The following is a 24,988-nucleotide window of genomic DNA, read 5'->3' as shown; positions in this document are numbered from 1 at the left end:
TTTGCTTGTCTCCTGCAATGTTTCTCGATGCCGAACGACCAGAGCTTTCATCCTGATGCATGTCTCGCTATCATGGAACCACATATGTAAACTCACCAATGGATTGGCAATCGATTGGCAGAGAGAGCGAAAACGAAAAATTGATATTGAAATCACGTTACTATGGATTCCTCCAACTCATCCAGTTCCTAAGCTCCGACCTGTTCCATCAGTCACTCCTGATGCCGCTAAATATGTTTGCAGCTGTGCAACACACTTATAGCACATCTGCATCATACACAAGATGTAAGGGTAAACACAAAACCAAAAAAGCAGTGAATCACCGGACACCGGTGGCAACGATTGAGCAAAGGTGATGAAAAAGTGTGGCTGCCCTATTGCATCGTTCACAAGCGCACATATTTTTCAAATTCGCAATTCCAATATTGTCAGCTGCGCTCCGATGCATACCAAGAAACGGTCGAAGTGCCCTCGACTGGCGGTTTTTATAAATCACGCTGGGTGCGCTTTGTATTATCATCGCGCACCTTTCGACGTGTTCTACCGCGCTCTCGATATCAGTTGGTAAAGATAACGCGTGTTAATTGAATTATCGAGCATGTCTGTCACTCTCTTAGAACTGTTGAAAAAATAGCAAAAACTTTGGCGAAAGGATGTCCAAGCTCATAATGCAGCGTATGATTCATGTTGTAAAGTGTTACGAAAAACTGCAAGGTGAAAACTGCCGCTGGAGCTACGGAATAAATGTTTCAAATGTAAAGCGGACAAAATACATAAGCATTTTTGCAGGTCCAACAGATAACTCGATAACCAATCCTTTCCTCTTGCCAAAAAAAAAAAAGATGGAAGGATCTGTGGAATGCTTAGCAGTTTAATAAAAAAATGGAATAGAGCCCGACTAGAAATCTTGAGACGTGGCACTCTAAAAACAACAAACTGAACCACCAATTCTTCCAAACGCATCAATTGAGACAAGTCTGCCATCGACTCCGCAAACACACAAAACCATCTCCATACACCAAAAAAACCATAAATTGAAAGTGAAGTGCATCCCACACTCACCTGATTGTTGTGTGTCCAGATAATGGTTGATGGTGGTTCAGGTGAGTTCCGTACGATGCAGGTCAAGTTAACAGTTGAACCAGTGTTGATGTACAGATCCGGTACACCGACGATCGTGGTGATGGGCTCTATTATGTATACCGAGAGAGAAAATAAAAGAAAAAATATATGCACATCGTATATCGGATCTCACACTATGATAAGTCCCACAAGAAGTGGTGATACCGGAAGTAATGGTAGGACGTAACGCTCCATGGTAAAATTCACACTTACCAACAACAGAGAGGTACATCGAGTGGCCGACCGGGGGTGTCGTCGAAATCTGGCATTCGTACATTCCCGTATCTCGCTTCTGAGGATATCGAATCTAAAAGTACAACGACCGACAGACTTTAAAGAGTGCAGCATTAAACTCGAAACAAAATAAAACATAATATGGTGGGCAGTTGCAAAGCTCTTGCTTGCTCGAGAACGATTCCACCTCCAGTGAATGATCGATGAGGTGCAACATGCTATCAATGGCTATGCAGAAAAACCTGCATCTTCAAAACGTTTGTGGCCAGTCAGAAGAGAAGGTGTAATGGATGAAATTGGATTACGCTTGACCAGAATGGAACATAAAACGCTGGCAACAACAAAGAATCGGAGAGCCCTAGACGGTGGCAGGACTTACCTGAAGCGACCAGTCATCGTGCACGGGATTATGCACCGCCTGGAACCGCTGATCGGATGTATACGTGAATCTTCCAACGGTCAATAGATGGATATCACGATGCCTCACCCACGAAACCTGTGGAAAGTGTGAGATCGTTAGCCGATTTTTTCCAGCACAACCAAATCGCTTCATGGATAAATTGCAATAAACAGGACGCAGGATACTGCCGAAACAGGTTTACTACAATTTCAGTCCTTCACCGGAAGTCATTAGACTCGCCTACAATGTACTATCATTTGTCATCTTCTTCCTTCTTTGGTTAACTCAATTTCCCTCTGTCATAATTGGCACACGAATATTCCGTAACCATAATGTGGCTGGATATCCGAACCGGTGACTTACCGTTTTGTTGCCGAGATTTTTGACGCGACAATTGAGGTACGCCGTCTTGCCGACGAGCGCCGTAATGTTCTTCGAAGCGGACATATCAAAGTGTGGACCTCGGTCCAACGGTGTCCTTAATCGATTGCTCTCGTCCGAATCGTAACTTTCGTTCTCGCTCATCTCCGCTGCGCTGGGATAAAACTGTTGGCTGATTTTGCCGGAACTACCGTAGATACCGAGGTACGGTGGCCGACTCCGGTGTTGTGACGATGGTCGCCGGGTTGGCCGTCGATCATCCATCGTTGCTCGATCCTCACTCAGCTCCAAAAGAAACTGTTCCTCAGACAAACTCTGGAACGTTTTGCTGAGCCCTGAGAAGAGAGATCGATAAAGAGAAAAAGTTGAAGAGAAAGTTTAAGTCTATCAGAAAGAATCAAATCACTGCACCCAACTCAACCTACATGCCACACAATGATTCTGTGCAAACCTAAGTCGTTTAATTGCTAACGCAAACATCTCAACAAAAACAATTTGAACAGACCCGCATCTCGATCCGATAGACAGACCAACCAACAACTCGTAGGATAATCTTCTTTCCCAACGTCTCTGCTGGCTAATCAGAAACGTATACACTCTGTACAACCTTTTTCCTATTCCAAAAGGACACTCATCCTTTCTTCACACGAAGTCATCGGAGAGAACCTTCAGCCATTTCTCCTCATTAATTACTTCCCGGAAACACAAGTGACAATCTCTATCCTGGAACAGCCTCCAACGCACTAAGGGCGATACCGGATGCTGTTCTCCAGAGGATGCATAGCTTTGGGCAACATTGGAGGCGACACATTGTGAAGACAACAAACAGTGCATGCGATTCGTACAGATATGAAAAGAGACACTTCATTTGCGCTTGCACCTCTCCGAAATAAGTCTCCGGTAATTCTCGGGGCTTCATGTTATGTTTGTGACTATCGTATCGCACGTTGAAGGCGAGAATTAATTTATCACCCAGAATCCATCATACATCCTTTGCTCAGGTCCTCATCAGCAGCCGAAACATGCTTCAAGAGGTGATGCGACGAAAAAGAAAGTAAATTGGCGATCAGGCACATAAATCACTCGTCATATCGGAGTGAACAACATTGATGTGGTCGTCGTTGGCATTGATTCAATAAAGCATCGATTGGGTTGAAATAGAGATTATCCATTCCTCAAACCGATACCATTTATTTTCATGCTTTGTTACATGGAAAAGGGGTCTGTGAAAATGATGATGGGTTAATACGTGAAGCGTCGGAGATACGGAAATTTATGTTTCGTTCTGGTTTGATTCCAACCATACAGAACTGAGAGGACGATATAACATTCGACTATTTCAAACACAGATTGAAGTGAAGGTAGTTCTGATAAATTCCCAAGTATTTCAACGATTCTCGATTTCTTTTTCTGACAGAATCAGCAAGTTTGATCCATTTGAAATAAGAACATCTGGTCGGAGTGATGAATAGACAACAAATCATCCGTTTAATCACGTCAATAAGCTTGAAATGACCAATCGAAATGGACAATATTATGGGCAACTAAATGATACAGATCGTATAAACACATAGAAACATTTACAATTTAGCAACAAATTCCACAAAGATTGGCATCACAATAGCATTCCAAAAATCCAAACCAAATCGAAAAGCCCTTTTCGAAGCAGACCACAGTTGGAATCGATATGTGGTTAATTAGCAAAGTAGATCTCGTATTCACCCTTTCCCACTGCAGATCCCTGATGCTATCGAAATACCATATTGAGGCTTTGATTGAAATGATGATTGTTGCCGTTGATTTGGTGAGTTCGCAGGTGGAATGTGTCCGGTTCAAATCACGAGAATGCTCTCTTTTGGTGGCTCGATTGCGAGGGCATCTAGATTTTATGTGAAAACGAAGCCTTATACCATCTGATGGCTCACAGCTACACATTGCTGCCAATTGGAGTAGCGTGGATTTCAATTTTTGGAGCTTATCACGAGGTCGTGAATGGAACAGCTGCGACGATGGCTCAACGGTTAACGGTTGCTGATGAACTATTTATGTGAGGAAAATTGATTGCTTGTGACTCGTCTGGCATTAGATTTGAGGCTGATTCCATGATTTCTATTATCTATGCTCTTCCTCTCTCACACGCATAATTAATGCTGCATGTGCGTTCTGTTCGCAGAAGTATATCATGTTTTTATAAGTACACCGGTCGATACATTTTGCTATCCAAATTATTTAGAAGTCGATCGCTATTTGAAACATTCCAATTGGAACCATTGTTGCATCAAATAATAATAGAATGAAATAATACACAACGTGAATGCTATTCCCAAAGGCGATTCCCTGAATTATCATAAACATGATCCTTTTGTCAGAGCAACACACAGTTTTTCGATTTTGCGCAGTTTTGAAAGACGACAAAGACGGACTTGTGTTTTATATACAGAGTGCATTGCAGAATGGAATGCACGAGTGAACACGCATGATGCAAACGAAACGCCTCATTCAAAGTGATCTCCCCGTTCCACAATCTATTACAGCCGGCGATACAATTTGTTCCAAAAATGCTTCCAGTCCTGTTTTTCCCCAACCCCTTCTTGTTCCCTTGCCAAAGGAACTCTTCTTTATTTCGGATATTTTTGCTCCAAATCCCTAGCACTGCCTTTTCAGTTCAGGGATGAGAATCTGGTGTCCTATGACGATGAATTTCTCGTTTCTTCTCTGCGTAGCACCCTCGCTGGAGATGTTACAAAATGTCTCTGTCAATCGCTCGCTAGCAACGAGTCCACCGGAGGGAATTCACTGAGATGCATGATAAACCCTTGATAGATCGAGTTTCCGCATATCGGATGAGAGGCACGCGAAAGCTTTGTGAAAAAGGAAAGAAACATGAAACCGTTTTCAGCCCTCAAACACTCTAATCGCACATTCCTCGCCTCATTTCCGAAATGCATGTTAGGAAATTTGAATTCAAATTGATATTTTATGTTCGCCTCAATCGTCGAACCGTATTTTGGAATGAGAAGCGAATGAATGAAAATGGAAACTCAGAAGGATAATAAGTGAATTGAAAAGTATGATAAGTGAAACTTCACTTGAATTGGAATAAATATGCCTCTGGTGCGTGGACTGAAGAAAAATCGCAATACTTAGCGTGCGAACAATGGATTTTAGGAGAAATGTATCGATCTGCGAGGGATTCAATCGAGTACACAGCACTGGGAACTTTACGGCATAATGGCATCTTATCACGTTTGTGAAATTATGGAGGTGATTCCATCGCTTATCGCTTATGCATCATAATTTGCTTTGCCATTTTCAATATTGATTTTCCCCTTCCAATTGATCGAAAGAATTGTAACAAGGCAATTGATCTGCCCCGAGCAGTGAATGGATCTGGAGGAAATACAATTCCAAATTTAATTTATTTCCCTCGATTCCTCCTCGTGCTTCATTTGAACCAGCTTAGGTGAAAATTACGAGCATCTAATTATCGTTATCTATGGCCGCTGTAATGAGCGTTTCTGGCAGTCGTTAGCCGAAAATGAAATGCTCGACCTCATGGGACAAGGTGTAAATCGGATCTTTGTCAAGTCAGGAATCAGAAAATAAAGTATCGAAATGACTCGTTGCCGATGATGAGTTCTCAGATAAGAACTGGTTATGGAGTTATTAATCATCTTATTAATCAGTGATTCATTTCACTATCGTTCAGGTTCACTTATTGACCCAAAATGCAAAGTTAAATCGTTACCGTTAGTAAAATCAATGGACTTCACAATACCTGCTGAATCTATTTGAGCTTTCCATGTAGAACTGTTAACAAATGTAAAGATTCGTTTCACTTTGTGATCAACATTGTTGTTGTAGAGGAGATTAATGTAAAAAACACATCCAACGTAACGACATGTAATATCGCAAATCGCGTCATTTGTGCACGTTTACTCGCAGCGCAGCAGAACATTAATTTCGAATTCTTTTCGGTCATAAAGCTCATGCCATCTCCCCTCGGGGAATGTAACGTTTATATCGAGAAAGCACGGTGAGTTTTGTTGCTTTTTTAACTCGCTCCTGGCGATACATTCCGCCATTGAAAAGTAAATGGAGCATTTTTATAACAATAACAAATTTGCACGTTATTTATTCGCGATTCTGTGGGCTCAGCGAGCGACCCAGGATATTTGACTTCCGTCAATAACAATACACGTGTCTACAGCTCAACTGTTGTTGAAAATTCCGATCGTTCACCTCTTCTCGTGTGTGCCTCTGGAGTTTTATGTACCATTGTCTTCGTTTCAGCTGCATTATCTAACTCTGCTAGGTGAAATGCAGTTGAATCTGTGCTTCTCTGTACCGGTTACTGTGTATCATTCTCAGTCAAAAGTGTAGGCCCACGGAAATACGACACAATGTTACACGAAGTACTTGCACGTTCGCATTTTCCGAGGCACCTTCGACACATAACCAACTGTGAAATCGTTCCATCCAGCCTAATAGAGGAAGTTGGTGGAATAAAAAACATCGTCTCCGACTTCAACAACCGCTTGAGCATAAATGCCCGAAACCATAAACGCTTGAATTGTCATTGACAAGAGCACCATCCTGATACTATGCTGGCTGCGACGCATATGCCCATGCCGCTGGATTCATCAAACTCGAAGGCGATGAGACAACATCCGGCATCGTGAGGATGGTGGAATTCAATTTCCAGTCGCAAGGTCATGGTTTTTGGCTTCTTCTTTCTGTATCTCTTTCACATTGTGGCTGGCAGGATGACAAGATCACGCATCAGACAACGCAGCAGTCGGGTGAAAGGTGATAGGCGATGACACCGATAACACGCGAGATGCGAACGTCGACATTTTTGTGAGAATCTCATACTTCAGCACAACAAAAACAAATGCGTATGTGTGTCCTTTGAATCGCAAAAGTATGGAAACGGATTTGAATTGTCGCGAATCATTTTAACAGGGTTCACTTTGAAAATGTTCAATTTGAATGGTCACAATTATTGTAATCAGCCCAATAACGGATAGGACAATAGTAAACTGTAAGGCAAAAGTATCCATGATGGTTAGCTTAGGCGCAACATTGTCCGCAAACTTTCTACGCCTTCATATTTGTTTTGATTGTTCTGTAAATACAATTTGCTCCGGAATCTCATTTCAAAATCTGGACGCTGCCGATTCTGTTTTTGCTCTGTTTTTGTGCCGGATCATAACAAGTCAGAGGCAACCGCGAAAGCTTCTACACGTAGTACATAAAAAAAAATTTCCGTCCGTCTGTGTGCTTATCGTGGTTTCTGTCATTTCCATTCATTGTGCGTTCGTTCGCTCTGGGTACATAGTTTGCCCGTTCAAGGAATCGAATCACTTGTCCGATGCAGAAGTCAGCCGTCGTGAGTCCTTTTGTGTCCTTTTGGATTCCTTGCACTGATTCAGCATGTTGCTTAACGGCTTGGCCTGGTTTTCGTATCGTGGAACACATTTAGCAACGGTCCCTAGTGCTGTGATCAAAAAGCGACAGCCACCGCATGACGAACCGAACACATGGACGTTATGTTAAAACGCATGTGCTTTCGATTCGTTCCAAGAATATTTTTGTTTCGTTGCGTAGGTTTTTCAGGGAAAGGCTCGACCAGAGCAGCAGACGTCTGTCAGACATTCGGGACAAATGGAATAAGCAGACTCCCCTTGTTGGTATGCCGTTCTATGCTCAGTTATGAGAAATGCAGAGCAACCCAAATAGCTATTGAACAGCTTGCCATTTGCGAACGTTTGTTGCACACTGAATATGAATTGGTTTACGGCAACACTTGAACATCATACGTTGTCTATCGTTTCATCAGCATAAGAATAATGGCTGGCACTTGGTGCGCTGTTTCGCTGCCTTTGGTTAGCTTCGATGGCGATTGCATCTGATTTCTGCCGTCCACTCTAAAGCTTAAGTGCAGATAATGTATGGGATGGCCCAGCAAATAAATGCAGTATTAGTGCAGCTAGCTGAGCGACATTGAGCACAAGATGAGCGCCATAAATATCACTTTCACGATTATTTGTAGTTTTATTATTCCTTTAACAAACGTTTTCGAACTTGAATTCTAATCGTTCTCAGCTCAAAGTGTTCTCGATCGATTTATATGCCAACGAACAACGGATTGTGAACAATGGACAATCCTTTGGGAAGTGTTTCAATCGAAATGGTACTCATCGTTTCGTTTAATTACTGAAGCGTTGATAGATCATGATCAAACAGTGTACACTCTAGCTACTCCTAGGAAGCGGTCTGATGAACCCGGGTTCTTATGAACCCGAGATTCCCGGAAGTGAAGAACATAATGCTTAAGAACCTTCGACAACAAACATCGTTGACGGAAATCAAAGAAGTAACAGTTTTATCCGAAGCATTAAATCTATCACAGCAGATAAAATTCCCCCAACTCAACGAGGCTTCGATGATACAGCTCGAGCATAACGAATGGATGGAATCTGTTAATGACAAATCAACCTAGCTCATCAAGGTGTTCAGGTCTGTTCGATTCTGAGCGCCTTCAGAAGCGTATCTGTACGTCACGCGTCAAGGACCGCGGAACGACTCCGCGTGGGCATCAGGCGCTGTTGTGTGGACGTTAATTGGCTTGGACGAATGGGACGTGTAATTTCAGTTCGAACCTTATTTGACGTTTGATCTTAAACCCAATTGAAGTCGCACTTAATACAATTCGACACGATTGCGCCATACCTTTTATGATAAATGATCGAGTTGCAACAAAGAACGAAGGGAGGTAAGGAAACCTTTTGCAATGATTTAAACCATGCGTTTGCAATATGAGATTGTGTGATAAATTTTTATTATTTACTAGAATTTACTAGTACTTTCTGGCAATAATCTTAGAACAAGCTTTTAAAGGCTGTTGAGCATAGGACAATGAAATGCTCACCAAGATTCTGCCATAGAGGGAATTACAGACCAAATTTAAACTCCCATCTCTAACGCGTTCTTCAACTAAATGGATGATTTTTGTGTCAGTTCACTTTCTGCAAACATAAAACCATCCGCCCAGACCACCGAGTCGGTTGGCTGAATCATGCTTTTCCCTCTCCAATAGCAACGAGAGAAAAGAAAAGAGGTCAAAGAAGAGGGAGGGAGAAGGCTAGAGAGAGAGAGAGAGAGAGAGAGAGAGAGAGAGAGAGAGAGAGATGGGTGATAAGCCTAATAAATCAAAATGTTGTGTATTTTCCTCCACAACTCAAAAGTCCCTAGACGAAAAACTCCCAAAGGGCAATGATATCGCAGCAGCAAAACACGACAACGTGCAAGGTTGTCTTGTCGGTGGGTTGTGTTCTCCATTCGTGTTACTCTCGCTTACCAGTCCGCAGGCAATGCTTGAATCGTTGGTTTTATGGTGATTCTTGGAAATACAGCCACCAACTCAACCCAGTTGCTGCTTCTTTTTGCAAATGGTTTAAGGTAAAACAGCAAATTGATAGGATGAGGATTGTAGCATAAATAGATTTTCATCACGAGAAACAACATTTTATCCATTACCATCGTAGTTGCTGGTTGAAAACACAAATGTTCGTCGTTACCTCGTGCTTTCGTTGACAAATCAAACGAACATTTGAAGAGAACGTGTTCCAACAAAAAATAAAACCGAAAAACAACAAGGAAGCAGTAAATGATGAGGGCTAAGCAACGGCTCATATTGAAAAACAATTTCAAACGCAACACCTCGCCTACAGGCTGACTTGCTTTTCAACTTTCCACCATACCGAGATCATACATGGCATCAGCAGCATGGATTTTTCATGATACGCTAGGGTTGATCAAGGCGGTTCCTCATTTTCTCGTTTTTCTTCATTCGGTCCCATTCCAGTCCCCTGTCTCCAAATAGTGCAGTCGTATCGCGGAAATGCCTTTCGGTTTTGAAAAACATCTATGCGCATTGACCAGCAAAAAACTACCTTAATGGATGGACCCATAATGGAGTGACTGAATGTCTCAATGAGTGAAGTAGATGATTTATTAAAATTGATACATTCTTGCTTGGATTTGTGTAACATGACTTCATGCTTTAGTTGCAAAACAAACATGATTCGTATTCGCTACTTACCTTGATTCAGATACACGATGAAAATGAGTAAAACGCTCATTACATGTTGGTTGAACTGTTGAGCCATTACTAAAAAGAAAACAGAAGAAAAACAAGTCTCGTTCAGCTATTCTATCATTCTCAAATCGCCATATCGTTTATGCAGTGCTCCAACGTTGTATTTGTCTGTTACACAATCATCTCAACATCCATAGCATCGTCATGAAACATCAAGCCTATCGAGGGCAACATAAAACACACATACAACTTTACAAGTAGAACTTATACAAATGATCCTTGACTACAAAAAAAAACACAACGCAGATGGAAGTAACATGTGGGACTGAGACCTTTAGACTGGCAGTTATCGCCCACAGTTTGGTTCTCGGTTCGTGGTTGGAGCAAATTTTAATATTTTCTCGATTCGATGAGCACTGACAACGATTGCCCGCCGCAACCGAGCTTACCGACGACTCGGAATGCACTTGCTGGTATGAGCTGGTGACACAGTTCGTCCCCACGGCGGTCGCTGTGGTGTTTGCACATTTCACATTCACACCGGAAACTCATTAATGGTGAGCGTGATCGTGGCGTCGCAAGCCACAGCAAGCACGATGATTCTGCTTGAAACCATGTGAGCTGAGAATGTCGCACGTTGGGACAGAATGCGGCCACGTTGCAATTTGTGATGCAATTTCAGAACCATGCTTTATGCTTTCCGATGGGTGGACTATCTTTCAACCCAGTAAAAGCAGGTACCGGCCCTGGCGCAAAGCATGATGCATGAGAACGTAAACGACACTGTGGCAACCGCTAATTTACGGTTGGCCGGGAACGTGGGCAAACCTTTACTATCATTTGAGACAGAAAGGCAGATCACGATCTGGACGTTTAAATTTCTGTAGAAGGATAGATGGCCTCATGGCGACTCATTTTTATACAATTTAACTACAGTTCAGTAAATTTGTACTACAATTCTATAGCGCGAAACTTGTAAACACGACTAAATTAATCTAAAACAGTTGACTAAATTTTCAATTCACTTAACATCTCACGTCATTACAAAAAATGAAAGAATTTCAAAAAAATTTCAATTTCATAAACCGTATTCTACAAATAGGAAAAAATGGAGAAATGAGAGTTTAAAAACCAAACTGTAAAAATAATAAATAAATAATGTTTTCCAAGACCTCTACCGATGTGTATAAGCACTACATATCTTTTCCTTACCTTCGCTCTGACGAGCCAGAATCTCAAAAAATGCGATTTCAAATAGGCTCGATTCTTGCCGCCTTTTCCACAACTTTTACAAGTACGTGGACTCGTGAAGAAACTCAAAAGCCACAATTTTCAAGTCATTTTTTCATTTCACGTGGTTTATTCAAGACCTGTGCACACCATCACCATCAGGTGCTCCCTGGGGACGGAAAACGGAAAATCGACGAAAACTCTCGAAGTGAGAGAAATCGCCAAACACTCTTTCGTGACCTTCTCAACGACACGTTGTGAATCTTGAGGATTGGAAATATGCGGCGAACTGCTCAAACCTACCTCTTTTGGACGGAAACTTTTAGCTCGTCGCGAGCAGTAAAAGTTAATCTTACTCCTCACGAACAGACGGTAGCTTAAGATAATGTTGGTTCAAATGAAAAAGAAAACCAAAAGCGTCCAACCGCAACACTCTTTGATCGGAGTCGTCTTCGGTGTGTCAGAACACCAGAAGCAGCAGTAGCACCATACGCATTTTTCCTAAAAGTGATGCAAGAAGCTCTGAGTACCTTCATCAAAGACTTCCCCGAAGATACGCTCGAGAAGCGCATAGCGTTTGATGGAAATTTCGAGGGGAATGTATTTTGCTCGCAAAATTTCCCAACAATGTAGCCTGATAAACGAGTCTTGTTAGATCAATCAACGCGGATGTTTCCTCGAGCAACATCACGCTCAGCTGATGTGGATGATGCCGTAAGCGCAGTGTCAACATCTTAAGGCGAAGCACTGGTAGTCAGGCTAATTAAATTAGCTAAAATGTAATACCCAACCCAATCTACGTGAAGATTGCGCTCACTCCAGCACAGCATATCATTTGCATTAATGGGAGCATCAGGCGATATCACCGCGAAATAATATCGAGATCCGCTGGAATGTACACATTGACAAAATTAATTTCGATCGAATAAAGCTTCAGCGCGATATGGAATTGAATTGAAAATTGAAACCTCGTCAGTAATGTCGACAATTAAGAGAGAATTTCGAATAGTTCCAAGCACTTTCGTTTCAAATTCATTGGTGACTACTGTTGGCCGCCCTAATATAAGTTAATAATTTTGTTTGGTAAATACAGCAGCTTAATTATCGGATAATCTACATGAACTGCTGATCTTTAGCATTATTCCAAGTAACATTGTTTGGTTACTTCATTTAACGCATTTTTGCAAGAAAAAAATCGTTCTTCCCTCAATATATATGCATTATGGCTGTAAAATAAAAAAAGCGTCCGACGATAAATTATTCATCGAGGTTTCAGTTACTTAAAAGCATTTTCTTGTAACGGCCCCTCGCAGTCACTATCCTCGAGGGATTTTTGACCCCGTGGTATTCTGGAGCCTTTAAAATCCTCCCAAAGGTCTCTGAGTTAATATTCACGAAACACACGAAAGGGCAATGCTGCCGAATAAAGCAGAAAAATAGCTTTTGCGAGGTGTTGATTTGGTAGTCTAATGCCCAGTGAACCAAATTGAAAAATGAAAGCCTTATGGCCAAAAATGCAAATTGCTGTTTTTCTAATATCTTACGCTTCCTTCTAATTGCAAAACAAATATTGAAAGCAAATAATATAATGCATGATACTGCGTAGTATCGATTAAAGTTTAGCAATGGTTAAGCAAGATAGCAGCAAGCATACTATAGAAATTTTAAAAAATCTGGCCAATGAGAAAAAGGTAGATAATATCTGGAGCTTTGAGGATTGGGTTATTTAGAGACAGATCTACGCGGAGTATGAAAATTGGATACCCATGAACAAACAAGATAGAGCCGATAGTTCTCAGAATGTAAACATTTCAGTAGATGTCCAACCACAAAGGAGCTTTGGCAGTATAATAAAATGGCATATGGAACGCAAGACCCAAATGCTTAATGAAAAGGGAAATTGAAAATACGATTGTCCAAAGCCGCAAAGCAAACATGGGGCCATGGACTAAAACCGCACGATGGCCCGGTACAGACATAAACTTCAACAGTCTGGACACAAATGCTGGTTAATCTAATAACATGCACACTACTCGTTATCGAAAAAAACCGAAACAGAAGAAATCGTAATGCAAGAAGCACGTAGAAATTGAATCAATTCGAGTGAACGTTTGCTTAGATGCTAAAACTTATGTCCGTTTTCCGTTCCGCTAGCCAAACGGTTTGTCCATCACTTCAAATAACTTATGAAATAGGGTTGACAGGATGGATATGTTTAATATGTACTGCTTATTCCTTGCAGTCCTTTTCAAATGAATTCCATTAAGTGAAACATTGAAAACGAATACGAAAAAATACTCTACCTTCTTATATCTAACTCAGATATCGCACTCCAGAATTCACATCACTTCGAAGGCAACAACACTATTAGAGCCTTTATCAGAAGCTGCAACATAGCTCAAAAGCAGCAAAAGAGCAAAAACTGGTTATCTGTTTGTTTGTTTTCCGTTTGTTATTCCACAGAAGGATATTTGGAATGATCTTCTCTAACCCAAAGGAAAAATGTTTTGCTGGAACTGTGATTATAGAACCGTTCGTTTATCACCTTCAACATTAACCTTCGAATGGCAACTCTTGAAGATCTTGTTTATCAAGATGAAGAAACTTAAATTGATTTCGTATGGAAAAGGGATTCTTTGCATCAAGGGCTTCTAGAAGATAGAGCATGGAAATGAAATCTTCCCGGATCAGTGTAGAAAGTGTCAGAAAGATACTTGTGCTTTGAAAACATTTTCGCGCACTCTAGAGGAACTTCCGCAAACCGAATCGCAATTTGAATCTGACCGTCCTTTTTTTTCTTGTCTTTTTAAATTTTCCAAAATTTTCTACTTTACAGAACATTCTAGAAACCTAAGTACTGTTTTTCTATATGTCTACATTTAAAAAGCTTGTTTAGACAGAATACAAATCAATGAAGAATGATTCGATAGTCCTTTAGCTTGTGTTTACCAAGAAGAACTGTGCATTCAACACCAACTCTACGGTTCAATCGAACGATCAAAGCGCTGTCATTGTCATATTGTCACCATAACTGCTGGCAATGTTCTTGATATGCAGAAAAGATAATCTAAGAGGTGCTGTTCCCTTCCACATTTACAATCGAAATTCATCCCCTTCTCAATCAACGGTGTCTTCTGCTTTGGGGATGTGGGAGGCAGAACAGAAAGCAATGGTGTCACCATGTTCAAACAGTACCACCTCATCTTCTACTCACGCTTGTTAAAGCAATCACTGACGACGTAAAGGGAAGCACACAAAATCCAGAGACTTCCATAAATCTATTTGTGTTTTCAATTTTCCTCATGAATAAATTTCAATCCGTTACATCCGACCACCATAAATTCCCTAAACACCTTCACCGCTCAACGTCCTCCGTCGTCTTCGATTTACCACCAATCCATTGTAGAACTCGCGGCGCCAACGGTTTTCCATTTATCTTAAACGTCATGCACCTCCATCTCTGCCGCATGAGAATTCGATGTTACGGTCGATAAGTAAACCGAGGGTACTACAATCGCTTACAGAGTTGGCTTTCCATTCCAACACCTCCCTGTACTTTGTAGGCGTCGAGTGAGCTGACACCGACTCGGGAACAATGATTATGCCAACCAAACCATCACTGGATAAGAATTTGTGGTCGGTTATCAGAGAAGTAGTGCTGAGACAATAAGTTTCGATTCGAGTGCAGGGGCAATCAGACAAATGAGCAATAGTAAGACTTTCTTTGGCACTCAGCTTTGGCCGACGATGATAACGACGATGATGATTGCGCAGAACGAAAGAACAGAGCAAGAGGATTGCTTGTGTGCCAAAGGCGGACACACAAAGACGTTGCGATGTTCTGGAAACATGATTTACGTTCCTCCATACGGGTGAAAGTGTTTGGCTAAAAGGGCAAACAATCGTCGACAAAGTCGATCAATTTACTATAGAAAGCCTCCCGGCCACAATTGTTTTTATGGGTTCGGTGACGACGGAACGTGGCCACCGTGAAACATACACAGACTTGCTTCAAAATCTTTCTACTCAAGCGAGAAGCTCACCAATAACTTCTCGGAAGCCTTTCTTGCCTTGCCAAGTGAAAAAGTCCCTTTCACCGACTTTACTGCCAAGGCAAACAAAGCCAGCAGCAATATAAGCTGTTTGTTGATCTCGAAACCGTGAAGAAGCGTTATGTGGCTTTACAGTGTTTTGATCCAGGTATTTCCAGCAACCGAACCACAAGGATTGGCTCTTTTCAGAGATGGTTGTGTTGTATTTTCTCCCTCTGTTTGTTGGCAGTTCCGTCTATTCTATAGAATCGATCGCGTTGAAAAACAGTCTCGATAATCCATGGAATGGATAAATATTTTGATCAAACTGAGCATAGCCTTAAGAGCTTTGCTCGAATAAAAAACAATCGAAACATTTTTTGTGCTTACGTCAGCCCAGCCAGTGGGTAAGTGTACGGATTTTTCAGTTAATAACCATTGTATCGATGCGTGTTTCTTTATAAAGTCTGCACACCGATTTAATTTCTACACCAACCGTAATATGTTGGCTTCAAATTAAATCAATTACCAATCAATCACTTCTGACCCAAATGTAAAGGTATCATACATTTTTATCATTACCATTTCTATCAGCTGGTGAAGTAATGATTGTTTATTATTGATTCATATTTACTTTTGCGCGAATCGTTTCTCCATTGAGGAACGGTTTCACGCGTGGCCACTAGGGTTTTCAAACATTAAACCACACGTACCGACGAGGAATTCTGATTTCTCCTCGCTCATTCAATGCACGTGCCGTTGTGGTTTCAGTTGTAACAACGTTCGCGGACAAAAAAACACATATGAGAACCACAGTACCCATCGTGAACCCATCTTATTGACATCAAATTTTACCGCCATAGCGACATTAACCATCGGCGAATATTTGTCGGAAGGCAAGTAGGGCAGATCGATCAACGTAAGGCAACATTCAACATCGAATGTTCAACATTCTGTGAAGCACCAGAACCGCGTGTAAGATGTAAAAAGTGCTTCAAAACATGTGCTGCCCACCAGCAGCAACATTGCACCCACATATTAGTGGTTGTGGCTCGAACCACCTCTAGACTCGCTCACGAGAAGAGATTGGTGCGAGGTGGTATCGTGGCATGAGCTGCTTCTGCTAGTGGCTGGTGAATCGACAACAAATCAGACCAAATGAGCTTTTCCCAACATGCGTTGCATAATTTACTCCAAGTAACCATCCAGCACCTCGGTATTTCCCGGAAATTTGCCCACGGGAAATCGACAGCACAAGGTACAGCACGATGGCGTACAGGCTACGGATGGTTTGTTTCTCCGGCATATTCACATGAATTATTCCCTCGACGTGAGTAATGAAGGTGTCGAACCTGTGGCGATGGTGTGCGGTTCAATAGATGGTAAGGGAATGTAAAACGGACAGCGGGACACCGGGAAACCGTCAATATTTCGCAGGAAATGCTCGCACTTTCAGGTGTTTCTCGGAATGCTGCGCTCTCGTTACGAAATGCTGCTCAATGAAGGTTGTGAGAGAGAAGTCTGAGTATCTTGGCAAGTGCTTCGACACTACTCTCATGCTCAGTAACAGATTATATCCAAGGTGTCATCGTGGCTTATCAGAAACATAAGATTTCTGATGTACTTCATTTATCTCTATTTCATAATTCAAATCTTGTTTCTTGTGGCACCACAAATCCCTTTAATTTAATCAAACTACCATCGTAATTCAACTGGCAAAGGAGATCTTTCTTTGTAATCAATTTGCTGTCGCTGCAATGATACGCGACGTCAATAGTCAATTACGACAGTTTTCAATTTAATCATTCTCCAACTCCTACCACCCTTTTCTTTGCACCCACATTGATCGTGTTAGGTGTTTTGAGTTGAATCTTCCAGTTCATTATCGCTACGAACCACCGACTTGTCGCTCGGGGGGTTAACGTTGGTAACCGACCAAGCGACAAGAGATGGATCGGATCGTTTCTAGGTTCCGGAGTTTGTTCGATTCTTGGGACGATGGTGCCGCCGGCCCCGGTACTCTTAAACATGGACATCATGCCCTTGGTATCTTCTTCTCGGCGTTCGAGTCGTTGACTATGTTTTCGACCAGATGAACCACTCAAACGTCTAACGAACCTCCTCTTCTTAAAGAGTATGGTGAAAAATTTAAGAGTTGGAAAGGGCTGAAAAGCTTTAGCCTATTGATTCTGTTGTCGTTCTCCGTCTATCCTAACAGCACTGAGCAGCATAATTTGCCAACTTAATTTTATGATAACTACCTTGTAGCAAAAGTTGGACTTCTCTCGCCTTAAGTGGAAGCCACATAAAACTCATCACAACCGAAACGAAAAATCAACATAAATCAAACCCCAAATCATCAAAGAAAGCGCTTCCTACTACTATTTATTCGTTCCGGTTTTGACCACTGAATACATTATGCTTGCCATGGCACTTTTACAGCATACCTAGAACTACAATAAATATCCTTCGAGCAAAGTTATGCCTTGTAATTGAATTGTGCCTTTGGTAGTAATTGACAAAGGGTGTCGTCTCATACATTGGTTTCCATCTCATACTTCCATAGAGCACAAAAGCGCTGCTAAATGCTAATGATTATATTACATATTTACTCGACACAAATTGATTTCGAAGCTGTTCTGGTTCGAGCATGCAACATTCTGAACAGTAAGTTGGGACAAGAACAAACTCATGAGAGTGTGTTTGAAGTAGCTAAGATTGTGTCTCATGTATGTGTTGGCGAAGCAAAAGATACGAAAACATGTCGAGATGGGTGCCCTAGTAAGAAAGATGTCTTACAAGGTGCTTATCGGCAGTTGATCAGCGCATTCTGAGATCACAGTTTCTGTAAAAATTACTGGCAAATTGTTAAAATAACATAAGAAACATATTGTGTTTATCAAACATGACCATGATCGTCGTGGTAAAATCCTGAAGAAGTCCATCATTACAATTCTTTCGCCGGTCCTTTCGTCTTTCGCTTCAATCGCCCGTAAGTCATGAAATTAAGGTGCTTATTCTGTAACTTTCGATTACGATGGCCTCAGGCGTTCAATGATTCATGCGAATTTCGAAACGTTTCGAAAACAATAAACAATTCAAAATGACAGTTTGAAGTAAAAAAACTGTTAATTAACTTGTTTTTTTCGGTATAAAAACGACTTAACCTTTGTAATAATAGTATACGATTAGCAGAAAGAAATTATTGATGCACAATCAGGACGCTAAAACTGTTTTTCAGATGCTCGATGTTCGATGTAAACAAAACGCCAGCTGTCGACCACAAAAATGCACTCGACATGCAGGCGATCGTGAACACCAAATGAACACAAAATGAACCAAATGAATCGAACGCCTGAGGCCATCGTAATCGAAAGTTACAGAATAAGCACCTAAATGTCTTTTTCTGATTCTATTAAACGCCGTTACTGTTGGATGTGCAGGTGCCAGTCACCGTCCAATATGGTGTCACGAAACCCACATCTCTTCCAAAAAGGACCATTAATGGACCAGCACGTGGTTACCGTTAAACCGTTGCCCAGTAATGAAATTCCTTCGCAATATAATCTTTCATAAAACTTCTACCGCACTGCTAATCCTCGGCCAACCTGCCTTCCTTGGAATCCTAGAAGGACTGTTGCTTCTAGGTCAGGGTAGTAACAAATCCATGCGTTTGTAGAAGGAGGTGGGAAATTGAGAGAAAAAAGAGCAAAGACCGGAAAACGATGTGCTAAAGCAATTAATTACAATAAGTGGTGGGTCCGATAGCAACCGTTTATGCCAATTATGGCCCAGGTAAACGCTCTTTCCTTTTTCAAGGATAATCTGTATCCTCTTACCCTAGATTCTTGGCCACTGCGGTCACCAACATAGTGTCAAGCAACAGCATCAACACCAACAACAAGCTGTCATCAAACGAAGTTCAAAATGAATCGCGAAGCCACCAACATCAACCACGTTAGGTCCATGATTCGATGGCAGTACTAGCACACCTGAACCGTAGCTGCTGATAATGATGGCAGTTTGAAGTAAAAATGTTAATTGCATCGTCTACCCACGTAACGAACATGAATTGATCTCTAATGAGTTCGTAAGAACGCTATTCCAGTTCATCTCCACACCACAAAGGGTCTTCCTTGATGGATGGAATCGAATTTCGTTTTCTTTCCGTTCCAGGATGTTCAAAATCGGTCAGATGGAATGAATTTGAGTTCACACGGTGGCAGAATGTTCGCATAGTCGAATGTTAATTGCAATTTGGTTTCGATGCGAAGTTGCATCGGAAACATACATTTTAATATTTGCTGACTAGCGGTCCTATAACCTGTCTGTTTGGTTTATGATTATGAATCGTTTGCACACTTCTTGCGTGTAATTGTTGACTTCGCATGAAATTGAAGTTCTCTGAAACATCTCTGCTCTTATATGCACGAAGCGTACAACATGATCAGAGAAAACAAATCAATATGCAATCTCTTGACGGAGGAATGATGAGCAGAAACAGAGAAAATGAATCCGACTCAAAAAACATTTCATCATTGCAACAATGGCACAACATTACCAGCCGTAGGCATATTCGACGCAAAGACACTCTCGAAGGAATTCAGGACATTAGCGAATTGTGACAGCAACATGACCACTGTTTCATGTCGCCAACATGGGACTGTGCCAAGGATTCCATCATCAAAAGCACAACTCTCCGTGGGCGTAGCAGGGGATGGTCAGATCTAAAACCTTTTTGAGAGAATAAAGATCTACTCCGTGAGTACTCTGGTGGATCCGGGTGCGAGGTTGATGATGTGCCACGCACTCCCCACAGACTGAAGAAGGTGGTCATTTATCTTCCGGATCAGATTCTTGTCGACGCTCGACGAAATGTTGGAAGACATGCCTGGATGGCAGATTGCGGTTCCTCCTACAGTTCGCTGCTGTTGCTGTCACGATTAGCGTCATTCAACAGAGCGACAGACTGCCGCACAGTATAAAGCCTTGATGTCCATTTGGCCAATTTGGACGCGGCTTGTCAGGCTGCTTTCTCTGGCTTAAAAAACAAAAATAAAAGTTTGAGACAAACGCAAGCGACAGCGAAGCATTTTTCGACTGTATGTAGACCGCATACCACTTCCTGCCACTTATGGTCCTGGTTGATAGCTCTTTCCAGGCTATGTTAAGCATGCCAGCGCCCCAAACAACAAAATGGGAATTTCGAGACATATTATCGATTTGGGAATTTAACCTTAGCCTCAGTGTTAGTATGTCAAATAACGCGATATCAATTACATCGTCCCGGGAATAGTGTTTCAACCGATCTTGAGATCCCCATCGACTGGAATAGATGATGGATTCCTTCGATGGACTAACCATCCATTACTCACCGAGAGATCCAACGACTCGTGCTGCTCTTCAAACATAGGAATGTGGTTTAGTTTGGTTACAACAATCGCAACCGAAGGCCATGGAAGTACTTCATATTTCAAAACACCGGTCGTTGGCCTAAAACGTCGACGAACGCGGCATCCAAGAGGAATGATCCAGAAGAAGAATGAGGCCGCATACCATGACTTGGATCTCTCGAAATCGATTTCTCGCTTCCCACCATTAAATGCCTCTTGAACCACATCACTGCTCCCTGGTGCCTCTGGGACAATCGTATTTCAAGTGAGCGCCGAGACGGCGCGTGGAGAAAGTCAAGATTTACGCTTCGACTTGTGGTGTGCTGTGCGTTGAAATGGAAGCCCACCATCAACCAACGATTCTACCGGAAACCATCCTGCTTCTCATCGGATCCTGCTCTACTATTGTACTGGTCCTGGTCCGTCCATTCCGAGTATTTGCCAGGACCATCGAATGGTCCAGCTTCTTCAACATCAGCAAAACGAGTGAGATCATCCAGAGTGAGTGTGTTGCAAGGGATTACTTTCAGTTCGATTCCTTTTGGGATGGATGTGCCGCGGAGACCTGTAAATCAATACACCGAGATTGCATTCCCGCTGGAAAACTCATTGCTTCCTTTGTTGAATTATGGCCACTGCGATGCCATGTAGTTGAAAAAGGGAAGCCTTTCGACCGGTAACCAGCAGCTGGCTACATCGCATTCATGTACCGATATGGACTGTGGCATCGTTGAATGAACATGCAGACTGGTTCTTCCTAAGGATATCAGGAAATTACTTTTGATTCGATGACGGCCGCATGTCAGACCTCTTCTTTCATGTCTTTGCGGGCGTATTCCTGCAGCACTGGTCTCATTTTACACATAGATTCAACAATGAACTCGCACACACTCAATGATTGTCTTTTAATGATCTCCTTCATCTCCCACAGTCCTGGACAACAAAACCGATGGCCATTGCTTCGTAACATGGCTGCAGCTTAAGCAATCTAGTGAAATCGTCTGTCTTTCAACTCGTCGTCCAAGCCTTCGCCATAGCATATGACAATACGCATATCCGGTTGAATCGACGGAAATCACCGGATTCCTGACTGGTAAACCGGTTGTGTCCAACCACCATCAACAGCAGAATCAATGTGTTTATTCTGATGTTTAATGCAGAGGAAAATGGGGGGTAGAGTAATGGTTTATGGCGTCACCGGAAGGTAGCAAGCTGTCAGGCAAGCTGTTTGCATCTTGCAATGTAAGTGGCGTACCGGTTGATTGTCTTGCAAGCGAAACTGGTGCACTCGTATGACCGACCTAAACGGAATATGTTAATGCAAATGGCTGCATGACTAAACCGGAACTCCCTGCTGTTCGAAGTAACCGGTTTCGCTCTAGGACGTAGGATGTTAATGCTCAATACTCGGTGTAGCCAGAGATTCCAAGCTATCGGAGCAGTCCGATTGCATCTGCAGCACGCAACGGTCATTCATAATCCTTTTTGTGCTTCTCTCCAGGGAACAATTTCAAAATCATCATCATCATCGTTGTCGTCACTGCATGTTGTCAGCAATCTTCGTCAGAAGATGGCCAGTTCCTTGTTGAACGACGGATGCAAATGAAAAATTGTCTTCGCAGATTATCTTTGGCCAAACACTGACGCTAAGCTTCAGTTCTGACCAAGAAAGCATATCAGACAGGTTTTTTTCTCTTACTTTATCTGCATATTTTTTCATTTATTCCGGTTTACTTCCAGCTTCTTTCCTTCAATTCGATATTGATCCGCTATCGAGAAAAAACAAATTCTTCCCGATGACCATGGAGCGTGAGCTGGGAAATAAATATCAATTTCGATTCTTTCCAATAACTTGCTGAAGTAAAACGAGCAGAAGTGCTGTTAGTAATACGCAGCATTTGAATAATATGATTGGTGGCATGAACAAGTTGGTTGGAGGGCATGGTAAAAGAAATCTGCCGCTTCATCCCTTGAGCGTAAATGTATGAAACTGATGCTTGAGCACGTCAATGAATTATTAAATTTGAAGCTCTATAACTCACACTCATAACAATCTTCCTGTGGGGTAAAGAATGTTAAAGGTAAACCATTGATTGTTTGGCATGAACTTTAAAGTCTTATTCACAGATGATGCTTCCATTTTCATTCCCAGTGTTTTCTGGCGATAATACAATAGTCACTCTCCATTCCATAAACCAAAGAAGGCACTCTACACATAGCACGCATCGTAACCGTAGCGCACCATAGCAGCAGTCAGTGGCACCCGAATGAACCAGCACTGACACGATGCAGTTGACCTAATGCTCTTGCTTCCAGCGGTCCTAGCGTTGCACGTTGAATGTTGGAGATCGCGTTTCACCTCGTTGGAGTGAGAAAGCCATGAAAACCGGAAAATATCCCGTGGTTTCAGGTGAATCACGGAATAAATTACGACGTGCTTTTTATCGAGACGCTCCAAGCGAAAGCAGCCACCGATGATAGCCAGCAGGAATTATAGCTATCGGGGTCAAACCAACACTAACACCCAGTGCATCGCAGACCTTCTGTGCGCCCCATGAAACAAGAGAAACCTCGTATCTTCTTTAAAATGTGCGGATATTTCAACATGGCAGCAACATAAATGAAACGGATACGGTGAAGCTACGTTGTGTGTTTACTGGAGATACATTTCATTTCGAACGAACAACGATCCGGGCCCTAGTCCACTGGAAGACGTGATTTAATGACATCGTCCTGCATGCGGACCATCCTGTTTGCAATAAAACATTATCATTGAAAGTGTTGTGCTGAGTGGTGGAGAGACCAATGGCCAATCGTGTAATGCACAATTCGTTTACCTTCGTTGGTCGTTGAGATGTTTCATGATATTTCGTTGTTTGGATGCAGCCAATGCCGGAGAGAACACTGATATATTTGACTGCTTGGATTTGAAAGGGAACGAAGAACGCAAATGGGTGCTATTCCAACATGTCATTAAAGAATTATGAAAGATTTCCTCACTTAAACAGAGGCATTTCATTAACCGAGCAAGCCCGGGATATGGCGATGGGTAGTGAAGGAAATGTCCTACCCCACTATTTGTTAATTGTTAATAAACATACGGCTCGTCCGTCCTTATATATGTTAAAAAAAAAAAAGAGGCATTTCATTGGAATCTCATCTCCTGGGTAAAATGTAAACGTTGGTCCTCTCTGTCATCACAAGTCGATAAGCGATTAGCGAAGCTAGCTGGTGTTTGCGTCAATTTTTTGATAAACTTACCATCCCGCAAAGTGAATTAATACCGAGAAAGAAACCTAATTAGCTCTAGGAATTATCAGAAGCACCGTAAAAGCTTTTCAATTCCGCATAACAGCCTCACGTTCCCTTATGCCCTCGGTTCATTTTTTCGTCCTCCAACGATTACGCGCGGTCCATCAAAAGGAGAGTTTTATAAAGAAAAGTTTGTCGACGTACGACATAAATCTGTCCTTAATTAGTCTCCTCTCGAAAGCTTCATTCCACCCTCCTCTTCTATCATGCATGTTTGCGTTCTATGTGTGGGCGCAAGATGGTTGAAAAGTTTATTTTTGAAATGAAAAGCGAAGGACACCAATGTCGCACCCACGGCGTGTTGCATGCATGTGCGTGGTTGCTCTCGGTCTTTACCAGCCTGCCGTCTGTCTCTATCTGTTTCTTTCATGCAACCATTGCTTGTGGTAAGTTCTCGGAAAACATAACACCACGATGGAGAGAAAGGGCTTTCGCCACCACTGCGCTGGATGCCATAAAAGAGAGTTGTCACGCCAACACGATTCACGCGGATTTCAGGCCGATTATCCTGAACCACACACCATAGCAACGCTTCTATAACACCAGGGTTCTGCCATTGGAGTCGAATGGGCTTTACGTGCTGGCGTTATCTCCACAAAACGATTGCAATCGGTTGAAGCTTGTTGGCCGACGATGGGTGGCAGGTCAGGCCAATCCGCTGGAGACCATAAACTTTGCTTCACGCAATTCCGCATGCCTTCCTTTTTCGTGGCACTGTTGCTGGGGAACCAAGCGTCCCCCACTGGTTTTGAATGAAAAATGGATTGGCGTATTGGTGCGC

The 24,988-nt window shown here is 42.2% G+C and overlaps 1 protein-coding gene across 1 annotated transcript in view; it reads right to left on the bottom strand.

The window, feature by feature from the left end:
* The window catches only part of LOC126571964 (zwei Ig domain protein zig-8-like), a 34,461-nt gene that overhangs the window by 1,676 nt on the left and 7,797 nt on the right, over positions 1 to 24,988 (bottom strand). Inside the window, exons 2-6 of the mRNA XM_050230897.1 lie at positions 10,245 to 10,313; positions 2,120 to 2,472; positions 1,736 to 1,852; positions 1,336 to 1,429; positions 1,063 to 1,190 (exon numbers count right to left, since the gene is read on the bottom strand). Of these exons, the coding sequence (XP_050086854.1) occupies positions 1,063 to 1,190; positions 1,336 to 1,429; positions 1,736 to 1,852; positions 2,120 to 2,472; positions 10,245 to 10,311 (759 nt within the window). The 5' untranslated portion in view covers positions 10,312 to 10,313. The remainder of the gene's footprint in view (positions 1 to 1,062; positions 1,191 to 1,335; positions 1,430 to 1,735; positions 1,853 to 2,119; positions 2,473 to 10,244; positions 10,314 to 24,988) is intronic.

Source organism: Anopheles aquasalis, chromosome 2, assembly GCF_943734665.1.
Source record: "Anopheles aquasalis chromosome 2, idAnoAquaMG_Q_19, whole genome shotgun sequence".
Classification (NCBI taxonomy): Eukaryota; Metazoa; Arthropoda; class Insecta; order Diptera; family Culicidae; genus Anopheles; species Anopheles aquasalis.
Note: the sequence above shows the minus strand (reverse complement) of the source record. Positions and strands in the feature narration are given on the sequence as shown.